The 24,562-nt window shown below is 41.4% G+C and overlaps 1 protein-coding gene across 27 annotated transcripts in view; it reads left to right on the top strand.

Annotated features, from left to right (window-relative positions):
• EPB41L3 (erythrocyte membrane protein band 4.1 like 3) overlaps positions 1-24,562 on the top strand; it is a 146,018-nt gene that overhangs the window by 88,167 nt on the left and 33,289 nt on the right. For all 27 annotated transcript variants that reach the window (XM_042797912.1, XM_042797910.1, XM_042797909.1 and 24 more), the window contains 5 exons: positions 14,937-15,041; positions 17,322-17,364; positions 20,891-20,966; positions 22,416-22,634; positions 22,956-23,043. In XM_042797912.1, the coding sequence (XP_042653846.1) occupies positions 14,937-15,041; positions 17,322-17,364; positions 20,891-20,966; positions 22,416-22,634; positions 22,956-23,043 (531 nt within the window). The remainder of the gene's footprint in view (positions 1-14,936; positions 15,042-17,321; positions 17,365-20,890; positions 20,967-22,415; positions 22,635-22,955; positions 23,044-24,562) is intronic.

The following is a 24,562-nucleotide window of genomic DNA, read 5'->3' as shown; positions in this document are numbered from 1 at the left end:
ACTCATGTCCAGTACTTTGCATTTGTGACACCAGGAGTTTTTCATATTTTATGAGATCTATCTACAGGGGAAAACGTTGTGAAGGTGAGGTTAACAGAGGTTCATCTAGTGTGGTATCTATGAGGTAAAAGGATCTTAAGCAAATGTCAGGTAAAAGCTTTCTCCTGGGGCCCCGCAGTGTTATTGTCTGTATGCTGTATCTGTCCTGACCCGCAAAGTCTTTCATGCAGTAAGACATTACAAGCCAAATCCAGGTTAAGTAGGTAACCCAACCTGTTCATTTATCCCCCTCCAAAACCATAAACCAGAAGTGTTACCATCTGTACCCCCCACTGCTGCTCTCATCTGGAAGCCTACAGATGGTAATGGTGAGCTTACTGAAGAGGGATGTTTCCTTTCAGAGGTGGGATGGCCACCTAATGGTGGTTCACCTGTCCAAGGACAGCTTTTGGAGCAGAAGTATTTGCTCTACACTGACATTGTCCCTGACACTCTGTCAAAGAAAACCATCCTCAGGGCGGCTACATGGTTCTTCCATGCCAGGAAGAATCTGGAGGTTTCTGATGAGTGCTCAGTCACAGGAGTCGACATAGTCTTCTCAGAGGGATGATGAGTGCTGATTTCCACCTAGATGTCCACCCCTGCTGGAGGTAGTTCTTGGGCTCTTCATTTCGGTCTCCCAGCCAGCATCAGATCAGAAATGATCTTTGTCTAAAGTGGCCAAGTCCATACCGGGGGCCAAAACTGCACTGCAAAGAGAGTGCTGAATACTTCCCTGTTAAGCAAGCTAGACCTATACTTCGCATTTGTTGGTTTGAAGAACCAAAGATAAAGCAAGATCCAAGACTGCAGATTGATTTCAGATAGCCTTAAAAAAAGACAGTCAACACACTAGTTCAGGTTTTTCCTAAGGTACAAGAAATCAGGCAGAAATAACTTATTTCTGTGTTCTTCCCACTTGTAAGTAGGGGTTTTCAAGTGCTGTAGTACAATTGCGCTATTTCTAGGATTTATTTCCCTCCTCTTCTGTCTCTGCCCCATCTCAATTTTCTGTTATCTAGACTACTGCATTTTAATTATAAGATGCAAGTGGAACCAGCTGCCATCCTCTCTCTTACACGTAGCCTAATTTGAAGTGTCTTCCTAAAACAGGTTGGAATTTGCCTTCATTGTTTCTGCTCTAAACATATACATATTATTAATCACAAAGTGAGATCAGAAAGCTATAACATAATCTGTCTAAATAAGTAGTAAAATAATTAGATTTAATTTTCAAAGGCACAGCTGTCTAAGCCCATTGATAATTTATACTCTTTCTTCATTCCTGTGCCGCTCAGACTTTCTTATCGTGCAGGACACCAGTAAATGAAAACAAATGTTTCCATGGCAGCCTGTCTGTGGCATCTCTGCAGCCCCTACATCAAACAGAATGAGTCGCCGTGGGATTCAGATAGGCTGCAGAGCACATGGAACGCCAACGTCTCAGAAAGCGTTACTGATATCCCCTTGTCTTGGTGGGTGAGGGTCAGCTGAGGTAGGAGACTGGTAAAAATACACCATTGGTTGGGGTTTTTTTCATCTGTTTTTCTCAGTCAAGTAGCCACTGAGACCTGGGCAGTAGCTGAGTGTCCTGTGCTGTGAGCCCTGCTACATTTTTGTGATGAACCTTCAGTCACTCCCCAGTGGAGATCCCATTTACTTAGTAGTGGGTTTCCTTGCATCCTCAGGTGACTTAAGAGTAGCGTGCTTGAGTTGCAATGGTGAGTTGGTTTATTTCCATACATTGGAAACCAGGGTTTATAACATGGACAGAGGCAGACTGGAGTGAACAAGTCCATTTCTGCCCTGCAGAAGTATGTGCTGAAAGTCCTTTCTGGAGACAAAATGGGATTGGAGTATTGTGTTTCATAGGAATTTTTCTTTATCTTGTAGAAAAGTGAGAGTACGTGGATGCTTCCTTAAAAATAGATCATTAAATTTGGTCATAGGACAGGCTTTGAAGAGTAGAGAACAAGCATACTTAGAACAAGAAATTACAAAGAGCGGTGGCTGACTTCAAGGCTGCACGTGTCCCTTTTCCTAGCTTGCAAGACTACCTCAGGAGGAAAAAACATTCTATGTTTCTGTGTGGCAGTGGGGGAATGCGTGGCCCTGCTGTCCCCCTCCCCACGCAGCGTCCAAGCTAACCCTTCCCAGGAGCTGTCTCAGCCCAGACCTGCATGCTGCTTTTGCATGGGCAGTTAAATAACATTGAATTTCTCATCCATTTTGAGGTAGGCTTTAAGGTCAGGAAGGAAACCTCTGTAATAAGATGCACTCTGCTTTCTGAAGGATACAGTTTCAGTTACCCCCTGCACATTTTAATTGTTTAATGAATTCCACACAGTCTTGTGCAAATGTCTTTACATGTGAAACTGATTACTGAATGCAAGAGGGAATTTTTTTAATAAGTCTTTTCCTTTTGACCTACTCATTGCTTACATTTCAGTTAATTTAATATGAAGAGCTTTGTTTTAGGATTTTGTTCCTTCCCTGGGACATGTTTCAGTAGATGTGTCTGGGTTGAGAGGCATTGTTGTCGTTACACAGAATGTTTTCTGTCCCCAGACCTACTAATTAGGTCTGACTTAGATTAGCCAGGGGATTCAGTTAAGATCTATGTTACCTGACACATGTCAGTAGGAGTCTGAGTATTGCCTGAATATATTCCAGCTGAATAGAGTTAATATACAGCTCTTCTGGCATGCTTTTTCCAAATACTATAGGCAGCTTTTTATGAGTTAAAATACTTGTCAATTCAAGAAGCGTAACAGTCTGGAAATTGATCCTGATGTTGGCCAGCTCATAATTATCAACTGTGAGGCTGAGCAGAAAAAGGTTTTTTTGCTTCAGTTTGGTAATTGAAACAACAACAAAAAAAATGTTTGGGCTCCTTTTTAGTGGTGGTGATGATGATGATGATTAGTAATATTATTATTTCACTGAAGCTAAAGAAATCCAAATAAAAAAAAAGTCACTTCAGGTTGAGCCAAGCCTTTTGGAAATGCCACAAGGTGGAGGGAGAATGCTGGTGTGGCACTGGTGGGGCTGGAGCATTCTTCCTCACTGGGAGAGGCACAGGTCCCCTGCAGCTCCTCTCAGCTGGGAACATCTGGGCTGTGTGGTATTCAGGGAAAAGGTCTCTTAACTTAGGTGGGAAAACACACCTAAGTGATTAGACAGCTGAGGTCTCTTGTATTTCCTTCAGTTAGTGTGCAAGTATTTTACAGAGACTGAAGGAGAACAAAGAATTAAAATGAAGTCACTCCTTCAGACATAATACCAAGTAAACAGCAGGTTGGGCTTTAAATTCCACCTTTGGCACAGCAGAGGACATGGTCACAATCAAAGTAAATGCCAAAAGTTTAAAGTAACAACAACAAAAAAAATTTGTATGTGTCCTCTCCACATCCATTTTCTGTATCTAGTCCTCTTATCTGTTGCATTTCGTTAATAGTTTCTGAAAATTACTTGGGCAGCAAGATGATGTGTTTAGCAAACAAAAATCTTCATTTTGATACTCTGGAGGAGCCAGCCATTTTTCATAATGGTGAAAACTGTTGAGACGGGTTGACCTACATCGACAAATAGTTTCAGCTGTCCTGAAACTGCATTTTCTAGGGAATAAATGATTAGCTCAAAACTTTCTAGTGAAATGTTGCCTCCGGTTCCCTCCCCTTGGTGCACCAGATGGAAATGAGCCAGGTAACAGGAGCTTGTTCTCCATTTTAAAAATTTTTTGGTCAGGCACACTCAAACCCAGGTACTGCAAGGCTCATTGCTGGTTAACCTGTTTCCAAGAGCCCAGGAGAGGATGATCTTTTACCTGCCTTTTACTTCAGACAGAGGTCTGTTGGCTCCGGGGGTCCTTTCCTTGTCACTGACTTTGCTGATGGCCTCCACCAGGGTGAGACTGTGTCAATCCCTCCACGTTTGTCTTCTCCAGGCTTGTCACCCGGGGTGGTCCTCACCCAGAGAGCCTGCTGCTTCTTGCTGGGGTGTCTGGTACAACCAGCAGCAAACCTCTGCACACGTTTTGAAGTGCTACTGGAGTATGAATCACAAACAGTGGATGAAAGGCCTTGCTTACCCTTTTCCCTTCCCCAAATGGATGCTCAGATTCCAAAGACTCTTGCTACTTCTGGACAGTGTCCATTCCCCCATCTACTCCATGCCCATCCTCCCAGAAAAGTTGTTGATTTTCATGCCACTGCGCAGTCACACTTCTGCCAAGCCTCCCTGTGTTTTGTCATGTTTCCTGCCCTGTTTCTGTGTTACTCAAGTGCTTGTTACCTGATCCAGCTCCCGAGTCATCTGAATTCATCATCAGTGTTTCTAGTTACTTCCATTTTATAGGTGCTGTCCCCACATTAACACTTAGAGTTGTTTCCAGACCAAAACTAAGTAAATGTTCACTTCATTATCATCCTCTAAAAATATTAGCTGTCATATAAAACCATGACAGCTTGTATGGGTGATTTTTTTTTTTCCATCTGAGCCCCATGCAGTGTTTGCTGGACTACTTTTATGTTTTCTTATCCCTGTCTGTTGATACAGTGAACAAAATATCAGAGATGGGACTGAGCGGTGAGGAAATACCTGCTTGGAAAGCAAAGCTTTGATGAGCAATAAGGTTTGCTCTTATGGCTTATCTTGCTCTAGCAGAAATGGTTTTGATATGAAGTGGATAAAGCTTGGATGTAGATTGAGAATGGGCTACGTTATTTTTCCTGACAACCCCAGCATTGATGGTGTAATACTGTCTAAGGTACCCCACATCTAAAAGCCTGATCATCATGCTGCCTCTCCTGCCTCAAGAGCATCTTTCTGTGCTATGGTTTCCGTGGAATTTATTTATTTTTTTTTTTCACTCCAGCCTGGCAATGTAGGTCAGGGAGAGCTCTGTGGCTTTTACATTCATATGGCAAGATTACTCTGTAAATCAGACTATGTTGACAGTAGAGCTTTTTTCAGCTGAAAATAAACAAAATGTTTACAGTTGATTTTTGCTGATGTATGCCAGTAACTGTTTATGTTACAAGTAGTGGTTGGTTCCCCCCTGCTCTGTCAGTGCTAGGCTTGTGCATAGTTAGCAGCTACACAGGATAGATGAGTGTTTGCTGAGCTCATCCAAGTATAGGTAGAATAAGGAAAATATTTATATTTATAACCCCCACTGGAAATCTTCAGCTGCTGTATTGAATCCCAAGAGACCTACCTGATTTACTGCAGAGCGTCTTTCAGGAGGTGGTAGGGCAATCAGGAGGCATTAAGCCAATGGATCAACTGTATGTTTATTTAAAATCCAAGCCCAATCAATCTGTGTTCTCAAGAAAACTAAGAAAGGGGACTACTTTCTCTGTTGAAAAGCCTCCAAAATCATGGAATATGGTTTATTATTTTATGTGAGGATTTAGCAAATGTGTGCAACTAATCAATGTGCTGAGAATTGAACTGCTGTTTGAGAAATAGTATCCACTGGTTTTTTTCCTTTATTGAATAGTAGTGCTTGTAAGCTGTTACCAGATCTCAATTTTTGCAGTATGAATTCTGTTGATGCACTTGGGATGCCCAAGCATTTGTTAATCGTAACATTTGACAGGTATTTCTGTAGCTGTTGTGCACGTGCAACCATGGATGTTATGCTTCCATGTATAAAGACATGCTCCAGAGTACTTAATATTTCTCAGGTGTCCACTTTTGCTGCTTTTCATTGCCACGAACAAAGTGTCCGCTTTTTTCCTAAGCATGTAAACTGTGTAGTGCACACATTGGTATGCTTGGAGCTCGTATGATGCCAGTTCTGGTGTGATCTCTGTTGCTGATGTAGAAGGCAAAAACCTTAATTTGGTTTGATGCCAGAATCGGGACTAAGTCGCCAATCTTCTTACTAGGATTTAGCAGTCCCCTGGGTTTTTTTTAGATTAGTACTGGCTTTTTAGGATTGCAAGCTCAAACAGCATTAAAGAAGGTTGCCCCTGATAAAAACTATGTCATGTTATACAATGTCATTGGCACTTGCTGCAGGTATGTAACTGTAGCACAGACAGCATTACATATTTATCTAAATACTTGTATTACATACTTAGAAGATAGAAGTCAGAAAAGGTTATTTTCAGGAATGGTAATACATTTCAATGTGCTATATTACAATAAATATCAATAGGCTGATAAATTATAGTACTACTATGATGGGGGGAAAAATAAAATGATCAGTCATCACTGTATGTCAAAATACCTTCTAGTCTACTGTAAGTTTTCTTATGTGGCATTCATTTATATGAGCAGAGCAGTATGGGATAGAGTCTTAAATTAAAAAGCAGAGATAGGCAAAATACTATTGCAGTTTTTATTTCAAACTATTAGAATACATTAGTCACCTACTGGGATGTATATTCACGTTCACACATAAAAAGGTTAATAAAGAAATAGAACATTTGGAGAGCTTGTGTTGGCATGCAGCTTTCAGGAAAGACATTTCATTATATGAAATATATTCACATTGGAAAAAAAAAAAGTCTTTCTAACACAACTTTTATTCAACTAAATCTTTCTGAAATCGTCTAGTTCTTAGTTCTCCTCACATTTGGCTAAATTGTTTGTTCAGTAGATTGTATTTGGAATTGTTACCTGAGAATTTCCAAATACAGTTTACCACTGAAGTATATAAAAGACTAAATGGTACTTCCTTTTGAGAATGAAAAAATGAATGTATTTTGCTTTGAACCTTTTCTTTTCATTGCCTGTAATTTTTTTTTTTTTTTGCCACTTGAAAGGCTGGCAGAAATGTCTTGTTCAGTATCTCCTGCACATGCTGGCAAACTGCTTACAGACTGGATGAGAATATTATGTCCATTTGAGGGATATGTGTGTCCTCATAAATGATCATCTCTAATACCCTGCATATGCCAAACCCAAGAATTTTCCCTAAGAAACATAAAACAATTGGAGTAAAAAGACTGGATGAGTTCAATTCTTTTATCTTTAAACTTTTCTCTGTTTATCTGTGTGGGAGAGGGGAGTAGGGTATTTGCTGTTTGCTTTGTCACTCTGTTAACCTTATTGGTGTCTTTGGTGTACAAAGTTGTACCGATAACTTCAGCAAAGTTTTTGTTCTGTAGCAGAAGTGACTTTCTTTAAAATGTTTTGTATAATGCTTAGAACATCACTCTCAACACACTGAACTTTTAGATGAACTAAATGTTGATGTTTCTGGAACTGCCAGTGCCATTTTCAGCAGGCACAGCAGGGGGGTGTAGGGGCCGAAATTCCAGTGGTTAAGTCATGTTATGCTTTTAAAAGCTCTCATCCTGCAAGTTATACATGTCTTCTGTGAGATATACTTCAGTAAACCAGAGGAAAACTTGCAGATTTTCTCCCAATTAACACTCCAGGAAAGATTCTCCATCCTATTCTTCTTCCTGGATACTCCCCACTTAGCTTCCTGCTGGGGACTTCAGTTCAGAAATGATAGATTTGAAGAAATTCAGGGTTTCTTTTCTCTTCTGTCATCTTTCTCCTTCATCTTCTTTTCCCTGTGGAGAGAAACCTTGGAGAAGCATAAACATCACAAGAGCAAATCCTTTGAAAATGCAAATTACAAATGTGTAAAAGTGAAATTAAGTTAGACTTCTTTGGAATTACTTCTTTTGTTTATCTTCCTTGGGAAAAATAAACCTTCTGCTATTTTTATTTTTTTTTTTTATCTTCTAGTCAAGATTTGTTCAAAAAACATACTCTTCCTATCTGGACATTTTCTGTCATGAAGTGCAGTGATTAGCTTCTAGAATTTCTCAGTTCAGCCCTTTGTATCTTGACCAGCTAAAACTGTTTCAGAAAAAATGTGGGAAATATCATAGCATGTAAACTTTTATTTTATTCACAGATAAAAATGCACTTCTTATCAGAATAACTGCATGAGTTTAGGACCTCTGGTTGACTCTCTGTAGATGGAGAAGCACTGTGATGTGTTCATCAGCTCCTCTGCATTTGGAACTGCACTGAACATTCATTTACAAATTTGTATATGTTCATGTATGCACAAATTGTGTGCATTAAATTATGCACATATTTGCCTATGCATATTAAATTTTGACATATATGTGATGCTCAGATCCCTCCCCCAGAAATGGGATTCTCAGTACAAAAGTCTGGGATTTGGCATATTTTTGTGTAAATTGAGTAGTTCATGAGGAAAGAATGAGAAAGTGTGTGTGAGGAGGCTGGAATTCAGAGACTCAGCTGGGGGAATTTGTGGAAAAGAGAGCACTCACTGCGGCAAGTACAAAGTAATCCTGACAACCAATTAATCATTTACACTTGTTTGTGTTGCAAGAATAATTGCAGAAGCTGCAACATGGGGAGAAAGGAACTTACCCTTGTGTATACTGGTTATTTGTTGCCATATACATTTTAACTTTTATGGGTGTTTTCCTTGCCTTTTCCCAGAGGAGACCACCATGTGTCCCATGCAGTATAGAAACTACAGAATCAACCAGAATTGCATTTTGAAAGTTATTTAAATCAAAACAGTAAAATTAAATAAAATCAGTAGTCTGGACACAATTGGAATCTTTTTCATCATTCACATTGCAAATGAAAAAATTAGCTAATACTTTCCCACCAGAAAGAATGAGGGAAAAGGAAGGAGTTAGTACAGCCGCATGCCAAAATACATTACAGCATGCAAGGCCAGAGCCAGCCCACACATTTATACAATGCATTGTTAAGATCCATTGGAAAGTGAAAATGCTAATTAGGAATCTGAACCAGATAACCTCAACATCAGTTAAAGTCCAATTATTCCTACTGGGATTTCATGATACTAATCTGTTTGTCCTTCTTCCAGCAATCGTGCCCAACTGGAGTTATTACAGTAATGGTACAGAGTTTAATGCCAAGCTAGTGCTGGTGTGGCATTGCTCGCTGGCAGTTTGACAGCTTTTCCAAGGAAAGCAGCAGTGTTGTCTTTGCGTATATATTTGCACAGAAAGATATGTGCAAACTCTTTCCATTTAAAATCCAGGTCCACAGCTGTGATACTTTTTTGATCTTGCTGTGCTCCTTGACTTGAACAGAAAGGGAGGTGAAGTTTCAATTCATTGGGGTGCCCTGACCTTGCAGTTGCAGCGTGGTGGGGATGATGGTTATTGGTGATAGAAATGAATCCCATTATAGCTGTTTGGCTGTGGGACTCTTTCTGTCTTCAGATTTTCCCTTGCCTGTAAAATTCAGTCTGAATGTGATCTCCTGTAATTGCTTTCAAACAGAAGAGGCATGCCTGCATGCTGCAGACAGCACTTGCTCAGCGTTTTTCATCCACATGAGACTGCAGCGTTGGGTGCAAAAATAGAACTGCTCCAAAATGTGACAGTTTGGAGGTTGCAATAGCTTTCATTTCTAAGTAGCTGAGAGGGCTGTTTGCTGCTCTTCAGCTCCTCATCCTATTTCCCTATCAGTGAGAGGAAGGTAATCTGCTCATGAGTAAAAATAGAGCATGAGAGTAGACTAGCACTCTACACTTTGTCAGGTACATGACAGTTAACCCTTTAGCACCTGCAGAGGTGCACAGGGAGCCTAGTATCATGGCCATGCTGGTTGGAAGAAACTGGAGGGGCCCCTGTTATGGGTAGGGCGATGGCCAGCACTGGGTCAGGCCAGCTGTGGTATTGCCCAGCCAATGCTGTGAGAATGCTGTGAGAACAGAGGCTCCTCGGCCTTGCTGAGATACCAGCTCCAGTGCAGTGTTGCCCCTCCATGGAGAAGTGTGTCAGACAGTGTTGGATTTGGTCTGGAAGAAGCCCAAATGGTGACAGATCCTCAGCATGGACACCTCTCTGCTGGAAGAAAGCTAGGAAAGACGACTGGTCTGTTAGGTTGGAGGCTACCCAGCAAACGAAGGTGTGTTGTTCAGGGTGAGGTTGTGTCAGAAGAGAGGCTCAGGCTGCCTCACCAAGGTGGGTGCCAAAATGCCCTGCAGGAAAATTGCAAATGGTCATGTTTCAGAGGCAGGGCAGGATTGTCAAACCGGGAGCCACAGCAGCTTGAAGGAGATGTTTCTGAGAGATGGTGCCTCCCAGTGTGGGACAGCCAAGCCTACACTCTTGCACAGAAGCAGAATTTGTCTCTTGGAGGTGGCAGTTCTGGATACTGATAAATTTTCCTCTGGCACAACTAGCTTCCAGTCTAGGAAGCACTGTCCAGCACATAACATTGAAAATGTTCCTGATCTATTCCTTTTATCTCCCTAAATAACAAAGAGCATTTGATCCTGGGATCTTACTAACACCTGCATGACAAGGAAGTTTGTGTCTATCTCTGTATTAAGTTGGTTGCTCATTTGTCATGTAATTTTCCTCATTGCTTATCACAGTACAATAACATATGGTTTTGATAGCTTGATTGCTGCAATTCAGGGTTTATTATTAGGATCCTGATGGACAACAAGGTGAACAAGAGTCAACGATATGCCCTGGCAGCACAGAAGGGCAGTGCCATTCTGGGTGGTGTTGCCAGCAGATGGGGGGGGCGGTGATCCTTCCCCTCTGCTCAGCTACTAGAGCACTGGGTCCAGTTCTGGGCTCCCCAGTACAAGGGAGACATGAACATACTGGAGAGAGTCCAGTGAAGGGCCATGAAGGTGATGAAGAGATGCTCCTGGCCCTTCTGTGAGGAAAGGCTGAGAGCTGGGACTGTTCAGCCTGGAGAAGAGAAGAGCCAGGGGGATCTTATCAATATGTATCAATATCTGATGGCAGGAGTAAACAAGACAGAGCCAGACTGTGCTTGGTGGAACCCATTTACCAGGATAAGCAGCAAGAGGCACAAAGTGAAATAGAGGAATTTCCATTTAAATGGAAGAAAACAACATTTTTACTGTGAGGGTGGTCAGACACTGGCACAGGTTGCCCACACAGGTGTGGAGTCTCCATCCCTGGAGTTACGTAAAACCCAAGTTTTTCCCGAGCAATCTGCTTTAGATGGCCCTGTTTGATCAGGGGTAGGTGGACTAGGCAATCTGCAGAGGTGCCTGCAAGCCTCAGCCAATCTGTGATTCTGTGATTATATTAAAGCACAGTACATATTTGTGGCTGAAGTGATAATGTATCTATAACAAAGGCTTGCATTTTTTCACTTTCATAGTGTTCTTTTATCATAAGTACATTACAGCTTATGGGCTCAATCATAATAAATGAAAACATTTTCATTATTTTTTCTGCATTAATAAATACCTGGTATTATACCCAAATGTTCACCAGTGAGAATAACTGACTTTATAATAATCATGTTATCCAGGCAAAGCTAAGATAGAAGCTCCTCACTCTCAGTGATATACGACGTGTTATCTTGGACTGGTGGTCCTGCAAGGGGTCAGGGGTGTGTTGGAGGGGTATGGGCTGAAGAAGCTGACGTGGAGAGGTTAGAGCATGGACTATTTGGACTATTTTCTGGAGAAGCCAGTTAGGGGACAGGATATCCTTTTGTGGCCCTGGCCTTCCGAGGAGGGAGAAGCTCAGCTCCAAAACTGAGGAGAAGCTGGCGAGGAGAGGGGCCGCTTCTCCTCTCCCTTGCATGTGGGAATTGCTGGCGGGCTCAGGCTTGCCAAGTCCACTGCTGCTGGCTCCTTTCACTGGGAGCTTGACCAGGAGGCTGTTTATTCCCATTCCAGCTTCAAGCAAGAGCCCTGGCTGTCATAGAGCTGCAGGGAGGAGGCTGTGAAAAGGGTAAAGTTTTGCTCCCATGCTTTTGTACTCATTTACACTGTTCAATCTATGTTTTGCATTCTTTCTGTTGTCTTGATTTCCCAAAGCTCAAGTGAAGTGTCTTTTTCCACATCTGCGCATTTCTTTTCATCTCGTTCATGCCTGAAAAATAGCTAAGACTATTTCTGGAAGAGACTCTTGCCATATTTACCTTTCAGAAAAACTCTTCATTTATAGGGCCAGTACTTTATAGCATGAAGTCTGATATTTTTGTAGGTTTTTTATCCACATTTTTTGGACTGCTGAGAATTGGTTGGCATTTTTGGCATTTACTTGTGATCCACAGTAACCAGCAGACTAAACCTCTTAATTTCCCATGGATTTATGAAGTCACTTCTCCTCACTGTCTTTCTGTGCAATGTTGTTTTAGAAAGAGAGCACGGTTGCTCATGCCGCGTGGGTATGAAGTGGCAGTGCTACATTTACACAAGTGCATGATGCTTTTTTTCGGTCTTTGCATTAGGAGGGCAGCAGGGGTGGCTCCATTGCCAGGCAGCCCCCGCTCCTCAGATGATGGGAGCCCTCTAAATCCTGCTCCCCCGGGTCAGCTCTGACCTGGGAAGAGGGAGACAGCAAGGCTGTAATGTGTGGCTCATCTTTCTGGACGCTGATGGGCATTTCTGTGCATAGTGAGAAGGAAAGTGCTCCTGGTAAGGCTTCCCCTCAACCATCACCAGCTCACACTTGGTGTCTGGTGAAGAGAGGACCCTGACTGGAAAGGGTTTTCACTTATACATTGTATTTCTGGTGTTCTCTCACAGCACTGGCAGGGTTTTCCCACATTCTGATGCATCAAGAATCTTGTGGAAAGTGGATGAGTGCAACCTGGGCGTCTTCATATAGGAGGAGGAAGACACATTTTGTCACAGACAAAAAATGAGCCATGCAAATTATTCCAGGCTTGCCATACTTAATCTCACTTGCCCACAACATATAGCCAAACAAGAAATCCTGAGTGTTGGGGCTTTTTTTGGTTGGTTGGGTTTTATTACAGCACAGCCCTATACAACTGTTTCCTGCAATTCCCTATCAAAACACCGTACCTTGCAGCTGCTAGCTACTATTTATCAAAGCTGACATCTGTGTAGCTGCACAGATTGACCACATAAAACAGCTCCTGTGTTGGCCTTGTCTGACTCTTAACAGGCCATTGAAGTTTCACAACTCAAATACATGTAAATGGTGCAGTGGTGCAGACATAGTATTTCTCAAAGCAGCTATCCTATAGAGCTAACCTGCTTATTTCTCTCCATTTAGTATGACCACTTGGTTTGTTATCAAGTAGAAAAGCAAGAAATTTAGCAAAATACAGCATTGCTTGCTTATATGAGAAATGTGACTATTTTGGCTTGAAGGCTCTAAGTTGGTTCCTCTCTGCACACTGGTAGTGAGATCTTTTTTTATCCACCTGATCCAAAGAGCATCAAGCATAAGACCACTAACCTCTTATTATCTACTTCCAATTTTGAGGCATGAAGAATTAACTAAACATTTGTTTGACATGGAGGACCTGGGGTATATTTATGCTTCCTACTACAGGGTGGAAAGCTTGTGACAAGCAGAACAAGGCCCTAGAGCCGTTTGCTCAAATGACGCTGGAAAACACAGTAAATGAGGTTACAGTAACACACTTGCAATACACTTCTCTGCCTGGATTTCTCTCAGCTGGAGAACACTTGTTAGACTCTATCAGCTACACTCTTCAGTTTTCCCATAGATAAAAACGTATAGACTACCTCCCTGCTTCCCTTCTAATATACTATCTGAGCCCAAGTAGAAGTACCAAATTTGGCATAAAATAGGTTATGCCACATAACTCCCTCCATCATCGCTCATCAAGTTTTCACAGGGTGTTAGGCAGCAACCCTCAATTTTTTTTTTTTTGTCATTTTCTCTTGGCTTGCTTACCACTTCTAAAATATTTTGAGGCCAGCGTTGGGTTCCGTGGGTTTATTGGCATATCTGTGTCAGCTTGGATTGCAAAATATCCCCCTCGCAAGCCAAGGCTGCTGGTCTGGGAACACGGTCTGGGCACAGCTCTGTCGGCAGAGGTGTGTAAATTCAGAGGAGGTGTTCTCTCCTCTTTTGTGTCAACCTCCTGCATTGTGTTTTAAGAAAGTAGTATATTTCCAGTCTGCTTCAAGTTATGTGTATGCTACAGATAAAGAAAATACAGCACCAATATCAAGTAAAATATTTATGTATGTGTGTGTTTGAAATAAAGTTAGGAGATTTTTTCCTTTAACTGAGTTCCACTTAGAAGCAGGTAGTGAAGAAAGAGTGGCCCAAATAATTTTGAATTGTTTATTATAATTAACACATGTCCAAGTTGGCACACGTCGCTTATAAAGAGGACGTTTCTGTCTGTGTTTGGTTTTTTGGAGAGTTTTCTCAATGTCACATATCATGCTGAGAACTAGGATGACCTCAATTTTTACCGTCCAATATGAGGGATACTATGAAGCTTCTGTTAAGGGCTGTGGCTGTTAACAGTGAGAGGTCTTCTCATCTAACGTGTTAGCAGTAAAGAAGGTTAGTGGGACACTGGAAAGCTGCTTTCTTACCCAGCTGCATTCCCAGTGAGATACTAGGCTCTTTCAGTGATTTCAGTAGATGGTATTACTGAGTTGCCCCATATATTAGACAAAAAATGGATCCTGGAATCAGTCCACATTGCTACCAATGCAAGAAGTATCTGCACATTTGGATTTTCCTCCAGTGGATCGCTCCCCAGTCATAGCTCTGATAGTCCTTGATCGGAAATATTTTGTACCATTGTTTGTTGCTACTGTTGCACATGAAGAACGCTCTGGTTTGCTGAGAAACAACTTCGGCATGCATTTGAAGTTACTGTTTCTGAATGACAGAAGAGATCTTCTCATTGAAACTTGAAAAATGACATGCATTGACTTATTTTTAACTCCACAAGAAGACCTGAGCTTTTATGAAAAGCAGATTTGCCCCATTCAGCAGATTCTTATGAAACTCCGGGTCAATAGGTTTGAAAGATGGATGAGTTGAATTAAATCATTTGGGGCTTATTGATTAAAAAGAAAAGGTGTTATTTTAATGCTTATATTACCTTATTTTGCAAACATGATTTTTTTTTTTTTTTTCCCTGTTCATTTCCCACAGAAACGTTCGAGAGGTCAAGTGCTATTCGATAAAGTGTGTGAGCATCTGAACCTTTTGGAAAAAGACTACTTTGGGCTGACATACAGAGACACGGAAAACCAAAAGGTAACCCACAAAACTGCACCTGGCCTTTGACATATGGACATCATTGCTCCCCAAGACACCCTTCAGACAGTTGCAAACAGTCCAGAAGTTGTTTTTATCTTCCTTGACAAGTTCCACAGACATGGCTTGAGCTATTGTTTTTTGTAACTCTACTTCTGGAGAGCATCCCCTGTGTTTCCCTGGCTTCCCTCTGTGCTGGCTATTTATGACATGAAAGAAGTTAATCATATAGCTGCTTGTCTTTCAAGTATCATATATTTCATTACTGCCATAGCTGAAAGTCAAATTTGCATTCGTAGATACAATACTAAAAGTATAATACTAAAATATGGTTTAATAATACTGTGGTTGGGATACAGATAACCAGGAGTTGGTTGACTGTTCCTGCTAACTAAGATAAAGTAAAGCTTTAAGTCTTGACTTTATCTTAGCAGTATTGCTGATTTGGCTAAAAACATTAGTCTTCAGAAACAGTTTGTAGCAATAGTGAACATTCTTCTTGTCTGCATCTCAAATTTAGTATGAAATAAACTGTGTATTGACAGTGTCCAAGATGATCTAATGTGTAAGTGGTACATATTTACTGGTTTGGACACGTTATGATGAGAGTGTCAAAGGATCATTTTGGCATTTTAAGATAAATATTTTGTAACAAAACTTCTTAGCAATACATGTAGTAGCCCAGCAGAGCTCACCAGGTGAAGGCATTTTGTGCTTTGCATGGCCTGGAAGGTCTTCCTTGATGGAGCTGGAGCTATTACTTCTTTAGTTGTTTATGTCTTATGAGAACAACAGTTGTATTTTTCAGGCTTCTCTTTGTTTCAGTTAGATATGATACAAAAGAAATCAGTATTTTTGTCTCTCTTTTCCCCTTTCTTTACAGACTTCTAAATATGAGGATTTTGTTTCTGATTCAGAAAGTCACTTACGCGGACACTTGCTCCATGCCAGTGCAAGATAATGTTTTAGCATAGGCTTAGTTCTGAGTTTTGGTAAAAGTTTAGGCAGATGTTTAAGTGCATTTCCAGATAGGTGTGCTTTCCTAAACTGGAAAAAGAAGAATGTATTCATTATTAACAGGTGGTTTAGAAGAACTAAACATCTACAGATCACCAGTTACTTTACCAAACTAAGCAGCTAAAGGAGTGACTGTTGCCACCACATTTATTGATGAATAACATGCATATTTTTAATGTCAGAATACCTAGCAATTCACTTCCATCCTCTGCCAGATAACTTCCAACCAGAAAATATATGTGCCCACATCACATACTGTTGAAAATAGAAGTCCTGATGTAGCTTTAATTTCTTTGTCTGTAGTGTTCTTTTATGCTCAGCAATAACTGGAGCTCTTCAGGCTCACATTTTGCACCACAGACTGGGTTTGGACAGCTGCAAACTGGTTGTTTTTGTTGGGGGGGTAGGGGATTGTTTTGTACTGTTTGTTTGATATTTCTTTAGTATTTTTTTTTTCTCTGATACATTTGTTTATCTCTCTTTGGAGAAAGTGGAACTTCCCTAGGGGAAGTGAACTTTTTGTTCTGGGCTGTGTGACGCATTTTAAATATTAATTTGATTCTGTTAGAGGACGAGGCAGAGGCAGCACTGAGGCCCAAAGCTGCTGTGTGCTTCCTCCGGAGGAGTTTCATCTGCTCCTTGGCATCCATGGAGTAGTAACACATCACCATGATAATTCCCCCGCCTCCTCAGCAGGGGTTTTCTCTTGCGTAGTCACCGGGCTCTGCTCAGTGTGGATGGGGGCAGCCCCGCTGCTGTGGTTCTGCCTCTGGTTTCCCTCTGCCCCCCGGGAGCCCCTTGTGCCCGCTCTGCGATGCAAATGGCGCAGTGCCCGATACCGTGCTTGTGGATCCTCTAGAAAGGCTTTTCAGCCTTTCCAGGATTAGTGAAAAAAACTAACCTACCAACCAGAAAAAAAAAAAAAAAAAATAAAAAAAACACCTTAACAAGATTGTAGAAATTTAATTTTTCCAGAAGATACTCTGGAAAAACATTTCTTTGGATTTATTTTACTTTTTTTTTTTTTTTTTTTTAAATTTCAAACCATTCAGCCCCTCAGTGTCTGGGAAGGTTAATAAAAATCCTACTTCTCCCCAGGGCCACATCTTAAAAGTCAGTGTTAAGCCTGCCTACTGCTGCTCCAAGGCCAAAAGGGTGTCAAAACCGTTGTGTGTTCTAGCTTTGACTCATAACACTGTTTTAAAAATAATGTTTATTGTGTTTTCTAATTCAAATTGAAAAGAAGAAACATTTTCCTTGCAGAATTGGTTGGACCCTGCCAAGGAAATCAAGAAGCAGATCCGAAGTAAGTTTGTTATCATTTGTGTGTTTGTTTCAGGGGGTCTGGAAAACTTCCATTCTGGTGTACCCGGACCCTAAAAATCTGCACAAAAAAGTCTCTTCCTCTAAACTGCCATCAGTGTTTGTGAGGGCTTCGGACCCCTGTGGCACTGAGCGGGGATGCGAGAGGCAGAGGGGGCTCCCCAGCACACAAGCGGGGTGTCAGGGGCACCGGGCACCCCTCCCTGCCCAGCCCCGCTGATCCTACATGACTGGGTAACTCGCTGCTCTTGGGTCAAAGGGCCCGTCCCTCCGGGGTGCCCCCAGCACCAGGGGCTCAGCAGCCCCCCTCTCCCCAGCCCCAGCCCTGCTGCCCACAGGGTGAGGGAACAGGCAGGATGAGGCCATGGCCCCCTTCTCAATGCCTTCCCCTTGCCAGGAGAGCATGCTCCCCCCAGGGCGACAAAGTCTATTTCACAATCTTCTCTTTCAATCTGTCCCGAGTCTCTGGCAAAGGAATTACCTGCATCTTTTAGTTATTTTATCCCATAATGAGTGCAGGCTGTTACTGAGGCTCGTAACACATGAACTTGGATTGCTGAAAACAACTTGACATTTGCAGAGATGCAAAAACCTGAAGTTTGACATTAAGCAGCATAACCTTGGGGACTAGGCCACATATATAAATTATTTCTTTGCATTACTGATATTTATATCATATCCAGGATCGCTGCTCATGCCTCATACTGAAATACTTCACTGATGCAAAGATAGCACTCTTTCTAAAATATCTTTCCTTCCTACGTTTCAAAAGCTTGAACTTTGCTCCTAAAAGTACCATTTAGTTCAAAGAGAACCAGTCAATTTTCTGCTTCACATGAATATTTTAAAAAGCTTGGTTGTTAAATTTAGCTGTCTGCTACATTAGAAATTCAAAAACCTCTCAGAGGAAAACCTCGTCAAGACTGCTGGGCTCAAAATTTGACCTGTCTATTTTTTTGCCCCCTCAATTTTTTGAATTGATGAAATGTTTGTGTATGTGACTTCTTTGGGCAGGAAGGCCTCAGTATTTTTTTTCTTTGCATGTTTTGTAGATGATCTCTTCCAGCACTTGTGCTTTCACAAGCAAATACATCTGGTAGTTCACAGGTCACAGCAGGCCCAGCAAATTAATCACTTCCCTCTCCAAGATTCAGAGCGTTAATTTACACTGACTGGAAAACTTCCCCACTTACTATGAGCAACCACACCTTTCCACCAGTATTATTTTCATTAAAAGCAACTAACCTGCAATAAAATGTAATGAAAATCTGCCTCTTGTTAATCTCTTGAGAAGATGGATCTGGAGAGGAAGCTGCTACAGACCTTGATGAATCAGGTTACACTTATGGTCAGTGAAAGTAAAGCTGCCCAGGTTCACACCAGGGATTTGAAGTGCATTTAATATGTGCCTGATCCATGAGATAGGCAATGAAAGGTTGTGACAGCAAGAGATTAACCGGGGAAGAAGAGTCTCGTCCTGGACTTGACATGGGGGACAGTTGTATTTGCAGAAGATGACAGCGATAATTTGCTTGCTTTGTACAATTCACCCCAGAAGTTTGGAAAAGGACAATGGTGGAAAAGTAGGGCTGTTACCCATGACACTTTCCAAAACACACACATATATATATAATCCTGCTAAATGCTGATTGAGTTGTACAGCACTCAGATATCTGTGATTTCACTGCAGACCACAGAGATTTCATCCCAGTGGTTCAAAAATTAGACTGTCACCATGTCTGCGGCCCCTGGTTTGCACCCCATTAGTTATATCCTCCTAACTTGCACAGTGTTAGGTTTTATTTAAACCCATGTAAGTGAGGGGTGAAGGCATCTTACTCTGGTATCTTAACCATCCATGCTATAAGGTAGGCTATATCATAGGTCTGATTTATTTTGTCTGTTCCAGAGGAATAGGCTTTTGGGCCATGGCCCCTTCCCTCTGTCGTGAGGCCAGGTGTCACCCACAGGCTCTACTCCCACCTCGGGGCTGGTCCCACTCCCCGGTGGGGCCATGCCCCATCCTCACTGCCAGCCAAATATTCCTTCCACCAGCTTTTATGGTTCCTAAAATCAAGGAGCCCAAAAGTCTCACCAAGAACTGAAGTCCTGATCGTAATGTCAAAGCTTTCTCTCACATTGAGCCTGTTTTCTTGGGTGCTTGGGATGAGCAAAGTGGATGGGGCTTTGCACGGTATGAAATTTCCTTGTCCTAAAGACGCCCAAACACCCAATTAGGACAACCATGCAGCATTTACAGGCAAGCAGTCCTGTCCAGCATATCAACTATCTTACCAGAGTGCACCAGATACACTTTCAAAGCCCATGCTCTTTAGGGGATACCTAGGCACAAGGTACCACTGAATTGAAGATCACGGAAAAGCCCTACTCTGTCAGGTTTATAAGGAAGAGTCCTGTTTTTCACAGTGTTCACAAGCACTTCCTCATTACACAGCCAATAGGGACTTTTCAAGAGAGATCCATTTATTTCTTGTTAGATTTGTACTATGACATCAATGCATTTCAGAAAACAAGAGTCATTACTTTGGCTTTGGTTTCTTGACTTACAGACGCACTGTAATTTATGTGGTAGAAACACATATAAGAAGTATATCCCACAACAGACGCCTTGGTGAAAAGTCTTGTTACTGAAAAACCACTGTGTTGCTTGTAAGAACACTGTGGTTTGGGGTTTTGTTACTGCGTTTTATTTGCATTCAAGACATGCACTGGTATAACCTGTCCCTTTTTTCAGAATAGCTTTTATATTTACATACTGTGTTCAAGTCTTTCTTTTTTTTAGTCTTGGCATTCTTTCTTTACAACGTTTAAAGCTAACGCTCAAAAAAAAATTTCACAAACTGTAGTGACACAAACCAGTATACATCCCATTGGTCACCTAAACGTACTGAAATAACTAAATAAGAATTCTGCAGTGATCTGTAATGTTTTTCAGTCATGTTCTCTGTGTTTGTCCTTGCAGTTTTGTCTGCACAGTAATTTATGTCTGCTGGAGACAGGAGCTATGTGCTGAAGCAGCACTCTGAGAGGATGCTGTGAGCAGGTCTGGGCAGCCAGAGCTCGGCACATCACCCTGCTCAGGAGCCCATTTGTACTCTGGCTTGTGATGTTTCCAGAACATCTGTGTTTTGGGTTATTGGTTTTTAAAGCTTGTATAGGCTGTGTTTTCACATGGTTAATTCCAGTAAACATTTTTTTCAGACTGAGGGTTTTTTTAGTGTTGGTAATAAATTACCGCTCCCTTAGGGTCTTTGCTGCAGTGGAAATCTTACTAAATAAGAAGAGAGCTGTAAAGTCTAATCTAATACTCTAAATGTGAGAGGGAAACGTAGTATCTTCAAAACGATGTATGAGAAAAAGACACTGCATCCTGTTCTTATTAATTGCTTGGCTGGGGTATTTTTAAGTCTGCTGGTAATCAAACAGCATGAGCATCTCCATTGTTAGCACTTGCAGTGTACTTTTAGTCAATCTGTGTTCTTTTCCAGGTGGTGCTTGGCAGTTTGCATTTAATGTGAAATTCTACCCTCCGGACCCTGCCCAGCTATCTGAAGATATTACCAGGTGTTTAAAACATTAAATACCTTTCTAGAAGGGGCTTAAAAGCTGTTTGTAGTAGTGCTTACACCCAAATTATCCAAGAAAATGAATGTTTTGTATTCCCTTTGGCTTCCTTTCTCTTATGAGCTTATGGAAAGTATGCGATGCTTTGGCAGAAAAGATGCTATGAACAGTGTCTATCCTCTGAGCTAAGAAGACTTTTGTATAATTTAACCCTAAGCACTAGCTTTTCCAATATACATATTCCTGAGAGTTGATTTTAATTTTCACAAAGATGCCCAATGCCCATTTTTGCCAGTGGTAGCAAGCTGTTATTGTAAGCAAAATCATAACTCTGACAGAAAAGAAGTGGCATGAGAATAAGCATGCGTGTAAATTCTATATGTCATTTGATGAGGTAAGCAGTTGCTGTGCGTGGTATGGGCAGTATGGTGGTAATGAATGGCTGCTCCCTGCTATCCAAGTCACTTAGCTCTGCAATCCACACCGCTGCACTCTGATTTTGTATTCAGATTGCAACCATAACTGAAAAAAAAAAAAACCCTCACCTGGTTTCCTCCTTGGCATAAGGCAGGAAAACTTCTGAGCCGTGATGAGTTTTGTGCCATCAGCAAACCGTTCCCTAGCCTGTTACAATATTTTGCAACCTGTGGATATTTTTAATCTTCATTGCATTGTAAATGGCTTGTTGCTCCTTAAGGTAGCATGAAGCCTTCAGCTTACATCAGAGGTCCCCTGTGCTAGACACTGTGCAGAAAGACAGTATGCCAAGAGTTCACACTTCAACAGAGCTCTTCCAAAAGAAAGGATTGCTTTTTTCCTCTTGTCACCCTCAAACCTCCCCTGTGAACTCCATGCCTTCACCATCAAGCCAATGCTCTTCATGTTTTTTTCTGGTTTCTTCTATCTGGTGATTCCCTGCACTGCTTATTACTGTGGTTTTAACAGTATTTACTGTTTAAATGTATTTTTGAGAAAGCTCAAAGGTTTTCTAAATAGACAGCTTTATTTTTTTTTTAATGGCTTGGAGTTCAGATACCCTTTAATCAACAGTATTTGAGTTTTTTTCTCCTTAAATAAAAGAATTATCAGGTAGCTATATATCTTAGTGATTTATGTTAGCAGCCTTGTATGTTTAATGGGTAATTCTCCATCTAGGTCTCTAAAAAAAGTAATAACCTATTTTATTAAGAGATCTCCATGCTGCTTTAAAAAGATAAATTAGGCATTGCTATCCATAAGTTAGGCAAGGGGGTTTTGTTGTTTTTTTTTGTGTTTTGTTTTGTTTTGTTTTGTTTTGTTTTTTCCCAAAAATTATAATTATCCTTGTTAACACCCGAAAAACTTTGGGCTTGAGAGTTTGTCTGCAAATTAGCGGAGGAACTGCAGCCTCTTGCCAGTGCTTGGACAGTGGAGGAGCACTTTGTGAGCTGCCTTGGTGCTCCGTTGCAGGTACTACCTCTGCTTACAGCTGAGAGATGACATCGTGTCGGGTCGGCTGCCCTGCTCGTTCGTCACACTGGCCCTGCTGGGCTCCTACACCGTGCAGTCGGAGCTTGGCGACTATGACCCTGACGAGTACGGCAGCGACTACATCAGTGAATTTCGCTTTGCGCCGAATCACACTAAAGAGCTGGAGGATAAAGTGATCGAGCTGCACAAAAGCCACAGGTACGCAGAGGGCATCAGTGTGGGCTGTACCCTGCCTTCAGGTACCGTCCTGGTGCATCAGGAAATGTTAAAATCTGCTGTGGTATACTTCATAAGAATATTTTTCGGACAAGACCTCCTCTCTGTGTCTTCAGTTAGAAAAGAGCTTTGCAGCATGGAAGATAACAGGGTCTGCACCGGAGCTTTGGCTCTGGTAGGTACCCAGCTGCCTAGGGGCTACAGCTGCAGTTCTGACAGGCTGAAAATGTTTCCCAGCTGCGGGATTTTATTTCAGATTCTGTTTCCTTAACATTGATCCTAGAATTGGTTGATTTTCCTCAGGGGAATGACACCTGCAGAGGCTGAGATGCATTTCCTGGAGAATGCCAAAAAACTGTCAATGTATGGAGTAGATCTCCATCATGCCAAGGTCTGTATTCTCGTTCTTTCACTGGTCATCTTTCTCCTGTAGCATAGTACTTAAATATGCATGGCCTTCCTGATTTGTTCTCTCTTGTTGTTTTGAGACGGGCATTTTGTGGGATAAATCATGTGTCAACATGAGGAAAGATGACTCATGGGATAAGCATAAATATATCTTGTAACTGTAGCATAACTTAGCCTGTAGATTCAAAGACATCGCACATCAACATTTCATGATGACTAAACAACCAAATCCTTTGGGAAAATACTGAATGGACGGAGTAATGAGGAAAGTTATTAGAAGCTGTCCAAAGAGTGATCCATTGTCATTTCATTCATTCATTTTCCAATTCAATAAGACCAACTACAGTATCTTAACTAGATAAGCAGATAATTTCAAATACAGCAGAGAACTTTCAAGCAATTATTTAGCTATGCTGGAAACCTAATCAGATTGATAGTAATGGGGAAGCAGCGTCTTGCCTCTCTTCTGAAGTGCAGTCATTGCAGTTGATTGGAAGGGCAGTAATTCTAGTGGAAACATTCTCCAATGATGAAGTAGTTTCTCTGATCATCGCCAGGGTAAGTTATGAATAAAACATGGTCAGTCTTATTGTGGCTTGGGAGAGCTACCTACCAGCCTAGTGTTGATTGTCTTGGTTTTGTTTTGTTTTGTTTTGTTTTTCCAAATAAATAATTACTGTTTTTTTCTTCACTCTTCAAAGTAAGGCTAATGGATTTTAACATCTTTGAGGTTAGCAAGCGTCCTTGGCAAATGAGTGCTGAACAAAGAATCCTGAACTGTGGAGAGCACTGCATTTTCTGTAAAGGTCAAATTATTGTGAGCCTGTTTTTATGCTGCAGCAGATCCTTTCAAGGACCGAGATAAATTTGCAGCTCGGATCTTGAAAGGGCCTCCAACCATGTCCCTGGGGCATTTCATAGGAACTGTGCATGTGTGTTACAGAATTCAAGGCAATCTTTTGTGTTCTGTTAATTGCCTTCACTGAAAATGAAAAATCTGGGTATGGCTCAATGATCAGGATTCTACTAGGAGGCATGCCACTGCTGTCCCTGTGTCACGCAGGTAGGCACAAAATCTTGAGTCACATTTGGAGCAGAGATAGAAACAGATTGGCAAATGTCACTCAGTAGCTTCTTTTGAACATCGTTTGTCCAACACAAACAGCAACAAAGTGAATTCCTGTTCTAAATATGTTACAGGCTTTGCTATTGAAAATTTAACATGGCCTAGTATTAAGGCCTAAGGCCTATTTTTCTCAGAATATTGGAGAAAAGCTGTGAAATCTAAGATAGGATGTCCTGAGATAACCATTTTTTTTTTTTCTAAAAAATATTAGTACCCGGTTTTACTCTTCTCTTTATGATATGGAAACACTCAGAGCAAGAGGAGTTGCTAGACAAGCCAATCTCTCACTGAAGTTATGTTTTTAATTTAAAAAAACGCAGTCGTAACCAAATTGGGTCTGTCTGTGAGTTAAGAAACACAATAGTAATCTTGGAAA

This window comes from Tyto alba, unplaced genomic scaffold, assembly GCF_018691265.1.
Source record: "Tyto alba isolate M040663 unplaced genomic scaffold, T.alba_DEE_v4.0 Super-Scaffold_27, whole genome shotgun sequence".
Lineage (NCBI taxonomy): Eukaryota > Metazoa > Chordata > Aves > Strigiformes > Tytonidae > Tyto > Tyto alba.
This window is presented reverse-complemented; position numbering and strand designations above follow the sequence as displayed.